Source organism: Protomyctophum parallelum, assembly GCF_964188405.1.
Source record: "Protomyctophum parallelum genome assembly, chromosome: 8".
Classification (NCBI taxonomy): Eukaryota; Metazoa; Chordata; class Actinopteri; order Myctophiformes; family Myctophidae; genus Protomyctophum; species Protomyctophum parallelum.
In genome coordinates, this window is record NC_139703.1 from 21,666,473 (window position 1) to 21,673,972 (window position 7,500).

The 7,500-nt window shown below is 43.8% G+C and overlaps 1 protein-coding gene across 3 annotated transcripts in view; it reads left to right on the top strand.

Moving 5' to 3' along the window:
* Positions 1 to 7,500, top strand: part of tfeb (transcription factor EB) — a 93,246-nt gene that overhangs the window by 73,914 nt on the left and 11,832 nt on the right. For all 3 annotated transcript variants that reach the window (XR_014569585.1, XM_083770522.1, XM_083770523.1), the window contains exon 8: positions 6,216 to 6,333. Coding sequence is in view for 2 of the 3 variants with exons in the window: in XM_083770522.1 (XP_083626648.1) it covers positions 6,216 to 6,333 (118 nt within the window). In the remaining variant the exon portion in view is untranslated. The remainder of the gene's footprint in view (positions 1 to 6,215; positions 6,334 to 7,500) is intronic.

Here is a 7,500-nt window from a genome sequence, read left to right on the forward strand (position 1 = left end):
CATTAACTCAGCAGCACACGTCAGCATCTCTCTCTCTCTCTCTCTCTCTCTCTCTCTCTCTCTCTCTCTCTCTGCATACTTCATGATAAGCCAAACGGACCAATGATGTGAATGGAATGTCAGACGTAGGTTGTTGTCATTCAGACAAATCAAGGGCTGCATAGTGTTCCTGTGTGTGTGTGTGTGTGTGTGCGCGCGCGCGTCTAAATAACAGAAAATAGCAGTTAGTTAGTAGACTATCTTCATCACTTCTTAAAATAATAATAATACTTTTTGGAAAAGTTGGAAACGTAGACAAAATGGGGTATTCACTCTCAGACCCCGTGTGAAGTAAGTGGTTCAACTCCGTTTCGCGTCCGAAACGGTCGAGAAATGACACAGTTACCGTGTCCCTTGGGGGGGGGGGGGGGTCCCTCTACTGTACTGTACTGTCACTGCACTCTACTGTCACACCCGAAATCATCATATATACAGTTACTATATGTGTGTGTGTGTGTGTGTGTGTGTGTGTGTGTGTGTGTGTGTGTGTGTGTGTGTGTGTTAGGCTGCGCAACAATGACACTTGGTTGTGAAATCCAACCAAATGCTATTTCCGTGCTCGGATGGACCCAGCCAGCCACCCACAGACACACAAAGCTCCTTATCCCATTTTGGGGACGGGAACCCCTTTTGGAGTTAGCATGATGCTATGCTTTAGCTATTGAAAAAATAGCAGATCTACAAGCTCATAGCGTGCCACCGAGTGGCGCGCTACGAGCATGTAGGTCTGCTATTTTTGAAAAATCTAAGAACCACTGACATGGAAACACATAGCTTTTTCAGAAAACTGTCAGGATATAGAAGACATTTTTAGAATCTGATCTCAGGTCAAAATGGGTTATTACACCACTTTAAAAAAAATGGGTCCCCGCGACCCACAGACGGGTCCCGTACCACTGGTCTAACAAACTGTGTCAAACCGAATCCATGTAGCCAATGCTTGGCTGCACGGACAGCCCTTCAGTTCATGTGAGGTGTCACCGATATGTCCCAGAGGTCATTATGACCCATACTGTTAGTAAAGCCTGCGTGCACGTGCGTGTGAACCAGGGGGGGGGGGGGGGGGGGGGCAGTCAGACAGATATTTTGTGAAGCCACTAAGGAAATCGGGACATCCTTAAAAGTTCATATAATGGCCTGTTGTGGCGCTGTCATTGGGCCCCAAAAAAAACATATCCACCATAGAGGTCCATGTATTTGGGCCCAACTTCACCTAGACTGTATTACCTTACTAAACATGGTCATGAATACTTTCTGCTAGTTTAAACTAGTTTAAAGTCTCATTTCTCATGTCATAATATTATTTTTGGAAAATTATGGTCCCATTTATTTAAAAAAATGACCATAAAGTCGCGTATGTTCTGAGGGGCGTAGCTACTGTTACAGTCTATGAACGGGAGCCACCCCCCGTTCAGTCAAAATAAAAACCAACTAAGAAGTAGGGGGGAAGTCCCGCCTCGTTGTCTGGAGCCAGCCAATGGCTCAGCTGGGCCCAAACGGATCTTGAAAGATGGCGATTTACAATACAAGGACTGACTGGCTTCATCTTACGTCCATATCAGACCCGGCGAACGCTTTGTCCATATTTTTTTACAGTCTATGGTGTGAACGGACGATTATGAATTTTGCCTGTTTCTTCCATGGAGGCTAACAACGATGGTAAAAACAGGTGAATATATTTCTAAAACCGTGGATGAAGGCGAATTAATCGAAAGCCGTCTGTCTGTACGTCTGTGGCTACCTGCACGAAGGTAGATTTAACTCGGCCATTACGTCTTAGGCATCTAACCCGTTTTAACTGAGAGTGTACAAATGGGTCCATTTGGTTCCATTTGTAGGCTACACTCAGGGTAGCCTCGGAAACCCGCCAGTACGTTTTTATTTCCGGGGAGAAAAGAGAAAGTCTGGGGCCCGAGTCCACTTCAATTCGGCATAGAGTAGCGCAAACGTCGATCGCTCTCTGCTGATTTCTGATCGTCTGCACCTTTGTTAAATTGACGCACACACACACTCACACACACACACTCACTCACACACACACACACACACACACACACACACACTCCTGCCGGGAGCTGCCTATATGCCATAGAGAAAGCATAGGTGGACCCCCAGGCTATACACAGACCTGTTATGGTCATTCCGGGCTATCTCTTCATAATTATGTTTCAGGTAACACTCATTTTGTCCACCACAAAGCCAGCATGGCGATGACCTGATTCATGGATTTCACAGGAACCTGTACAGTACAGATGTGGCTTTCTTGTACTTTACCTGCATTTTCTTTCTGGAAATAACTTGTTTTCCCCCAATGTTCTTTTCACTGTTTATCCTTTTGCTAATTCTTCTCTTTTGTGCCTGAAAACAAGTGTCCCTTTTTGGCACTTCTTTTCATCGCAAAGCGTAATTCTCACTGACAGTGTTCTGACAATGTACTACTGCCAATCCACTGGCTTGCCGATGGCAAGACTCTCTAGTATAGTGAAAGAAACCTCAGTATTTTATGTAGTATTTCAGTGAGTCGGTCTCTAAATGGTGAATGAAACCTCAGTACTTTATGCAGTATTTCAGTGAGTCGGTCTCTACATGGTGAATGAAACCTCAGTACTTTATGCAGTATTTCAGTGAGTCAGTCTCTAAATGGTGAATGAAACCTCAGTACTTTATGCAGTATTTCAGTGAGTCGGTCTCTACATGGTGAATGAAACCTCAGTACTTTATGCAGTATTTCAGTGACTTGGTCTCTACATGGTGAATGAAACCTCAGTACTTTATGCAGTATTTCAGTGAGTCGGTCTCTACATGGTGAATGAAACCTCAGTACTTTATGCAGTATTTCAGTGAGTCAGTCTCTACATGGTGAATGAAACCTCAGTACTCTATGCAGTATTTCAGTGAGTCTGTATCTAAATAGTGAATGAAAACTCAGTATTTTATGTAGTATTTCCAGCCAGTCGGTATCTAAGTAGTGAATGAAACCTCACCTTCTGATCCTGACGGGGATTAGTGTGGAACATTCCATGGAATCTTTGGAATCCGCCAGTTTAGTGAGAGCTGGGAAGGATCGTATAGTAGGCATGACTGACCTGTGTGTGTGTGTGTGTGTGTGTGTGTGTGTGTGTGTGTGTGTGTGTGTGTGTGTGTGCGTGTGTGCGTGTGCGTGTGTGTGTGTGCGTGCATGCGCACCATAAAACCATGCATGATTTGCTTTGCTGTTGTTCTGTGTTGTACACACACTTCAACGGCTAAGCTAACTGCACAACAGATTAACTGCCAAGGTGTCAATTAAACAAAGTCACAGTTAAATTAACTCAACGTTAAAGGGTTATTTTTGACTCACGGTCAGTTGGTGGTCAGGCCGGGGCCATGCGTAAAAATAAAAATAAAATCTACAAAACTAGCGGCATTTGTATCGTATTTTTGCCATATAGTGCAACTTTCATTCAACTTTGACCCCTCTGTCACATGGGACTATTTTGTGTGTCCAGTATCACTACACCGGCAGCTGCACGAAACCCCCGTTGCAAGGGACAGTCCTACTACTTGAGACCCTGTCCCACATTGTGACTGATGCTATATAGAGCATCAGTGTTCAAAATAATGCCCTAATAGTTAGTCTGACCCAGGGGTGCCCAGAAGGTCGACCACGATCTACCAGTAGTTCACAAAGGCTTTTGCAGGTAGACCACATGACATGCCCCAAAATATATATCATTAAAAAAAAACTACTTGAATTAAGGTGACTGATTGATTAAAAGAGCCTTTCAGCTCAAACGCACAATACAAATGCAATACAAATACAAAGTCATATACAAATAACTACGAATTCTATTTTCCTCTATTTCCCATTCCAAGTGTGTTTGCTGAGAACAGCAGCACTGGCGTTACATACTATAAGACAATGGGATAATACTTTTCTTGGTGAGTAGATCTTGTTGAGCTGGTCATTGTGAAAGTAGCTCTCAAGTCAAAGAAGTGTGGGCACCCCTGGTCTAACCCTAATAGTTAATTTGCTTTCTGTTGTAAAACGTTCTCTCATTGTCTCTTTTTCCTGCAAGATGCGTTTAAGCAAGTACCATGAGAAATACAGTATCTCCTAGGCTACAGTACCAAGTCGGCCATCCCACCTATGACCAAAATGAGCAATTTAAAACAAAATGTGCGACGCCAGAGCAGTTTAAAAAACAAAAAGGATAGGCAATTGTAGGCCTATATATATGGTCAAATAATGCACATCAAGGCTTTTAAGTAATAAGTTGTTAAAACCCTATATCCCGTCCCACTTGTCCCACACAACTGATACTTCATTCTGTACCTCAAATGAACAGGTTTTGATCTGGTCACTCTGCGGGACGGGCCCAGGAGCATGGAGGGCATTTAGTGTATTATACCCCTTTTATAGCCAGCAAAAAAGGCTTTAATTAGTTTACATCTCTCTCTCTCTCTCTCTCTCTCTCTCTCTCTCTCTCTCTCTCTCTCTCTCTCTGTGTGTCAGCTCTGACATGCGTCCACACAGAGCAGATCATTAACACACCGGATAGAGTCTATATAATCTTTTGTTGGGTCATTCCTTCCTGTGTTTATGCGTCTGCAATGTTTTTGATCCAGCCAGCCTCACACAGTAGCCGGCCCCAGATAAGCTATCTCCGACCTGCGCAAGATAAAGTTAACGTTATCAGTGGCCAGGGCCTCCTTTTTTAGCTTTCAAGTCTCATTCAGTCCCCATATACCTGCATGTGCGAACGGGGACACCGTATAGCATGCATAAGCATATTAACGTGAATATTTTCAATAGAGGAATACTATCAAATGACGTGTTTTTGTCGGTAGTAATTAAGGCCCCCGAGCGACGAGACATAACATAACGCGACGGCGTGGTGCAATGTCTAAAGTACAACAACAGCAAGAAGAGATGACACGGTGAGTTTGTCCCAGAGGTTGAGCATCGGACACGCAGGGAGAATAGCAAGCCGTTAAGCCATTAAAGACCACCAGATTCTATTCTAAATGTCTTCTAGATCGTTTTCTGAAAAAAAAAACCCTATGTTTCTATATCAGTGGTTTCTCAAACTATTTACATGTCAAGGACCCCCAGAATGATTATGTATTATGTATTATGTACAGAATGATATGTATTTATTTGGGCCACAGACCCGGCGCCCCATATCAAAATATATTGTTCCACGGACCTCCCAGAAGAAGATATGTGTTAAAAAACGCAGTGAAAATAATATATATTCAAAGATTTGCACCGCTTTTTCATGAGCAGATCTACAAGCTCGAGCTTGTATATATCTGCTATTTTTCAACAGCTAAAGTTTTAAAATGTGACGGTTAAAGATTGTTAAACGCTTATGAGGCGACACAGCTGCGTCCTCGGGTCTGAATGGGTTAAAACGGGGAGATAACAGCTGATAGTGTAGTTGCTCGTTATATTGTTATGGTGTTTGGCAAGCGGCGCGCTCAAGTGTGATTATTATGGCGTTTATCTCGTGCTATCTGCCCTTTTCTTTTTCTTTGTTACAGTTTTACAGACTCGGAACGGAGGATTTTTAGAAAGGTAGCGCGCCGACCGGGGTTTACGCAGGTTATGAAGTCATAAACGATAAAAGATAACGGCGTTTTGAAGTGAGGTTTTAACACCCGGGGGTTGACAGGTTTACAACCTTCCTGGTTTTGTACTTGTTGCATTTCTTGCACTTCTCTACACACTCGTATACACTATATTGTTCATTTCTTTTCTTACGCAGTCGTGGGCGGTGTTTTGTGTCTTCTCCCCCCCCCCGGAGAAGAGAAGATTTATGTTAAAATGTCTTACATAATTACGACAAACACAGCGATTTCAAATATAGCAAAAATAGGCCATGTACAAGCTCACAACAACAACAACAACAACACATTGCAGCGTTTTGTTTTGAGCTTGTAGATCTAGACATGTCATGTCATCTATTCATCCAAATGCATGGTGGGTGGTTAATAGGATAAATATTCCAGAATGTGAAAAAAAAAAGAAATCCAAAAAGAAATCACATAAACAAACAAAATGATGGATATACCGTGTGTGTGCGTGTGTGCGTGCGTGTGCGTGCACGCGTGCGCGCTTGCATGCGTGTGTGTGTGTGTGTGTGTGTGTGTGTGTGTGTGTGTGTGTGCGCGTGTGTGTTCATTTCCCGCAGCTCCCGCTGTCCAGCAGTCACCTGGACGTGTACAGCGGTCCCGGGATGACCGGGCCAGCCATCGCCATGACCAGCAACTCCTGTCCCGCCAACCTGGCCATCAAGAGAGAGTTCACAGGTACCCTAATTGATTAATTAGGAGCAGCCGAGTGTCTACGGGTGGTCCCGGGGGGGTGGTCCCTGGAACTACATATTTTGAGATGGGGCCCGTGGCCCAATAGAGATAATTCTGGGGGTCCTTGACATGAAAAAGGTTGAGCACGGCTGACATAGAACCATGTTTTTTTTTTTTTTTTATCGACCTCAGTCCAAAATGGGTTAAATTCTTTACAGGTACCGTAACCCACCTATCATCACATCCTTAGATTGTTCACTAGGTCATGGTCAAGGAGTTTATTTGCAATGTCCCAAATTGGGCTATTCATGTTAGCTCTAAGAGCAGAGCACAGTAATCATTACAAAAGACAAGAACAGACAATAACATCCAGATAACAAATAACAACCGATAAAGTGCAAACTGCAACCGTCCTCCCCTCCCCACCCACCTCACCATCACCCCTGAAACCAAAACGGCTACCTCCTCCTGCTTCCCTTATTCCTTATGTTTATACTGTTTGTATACATTCTCCGTATATGAAAGCGGCGACCGTCAATGTAGCTTTTAGCATGGCTCCGGTTGCTATGCATCGCCTCCGTCCCCGCCAGCTATGGGATTTTTTACATCCAGCTCCATTTATCTTCATTAAAACCCATTTTGGGCGGGAACCCCTTTTGGTGTTAGCATTATGTTATGCTTTAGCTATTGGAAAATAGCAGATCTACAAGCTCATAAGTGCGCCACCGTGTGGCGCGCCTTCGAGCTTGTAGGTCTGCTATTTTTGAAAAATCGAAGGACGACTGACATAGAAACGTAGCTTTTTCAGAAAACTGTCAGGATGTAGAAGAGATTTTTAGAATCTGATCTCAGGTCAAAATGGGTTAAAAAACAGGATTTTCAAAGCCCTGGATCTCTAAAGCTTCGAGCGCTGTCCACGGTGAGCCGTCGCAGCATCCCCGACGATCGGATTTAATTTGTGACTTTGTCTCGCATCGCTCCCGACACGGTAAACAGTGTGCTGATGATCACTGCTCACAAGAACAACAACCCGCTCCTCCCTGATAAGGTTATAGCTGTGCTTATGTTACCACCGAGCGGGCACAAAACAAAGTGTTAATGGTATACAGATGGAAAATGGGTATGAATGAGAATGTGCACCTGTTGTGTTTCGTCACAGGTGTCTTCAAC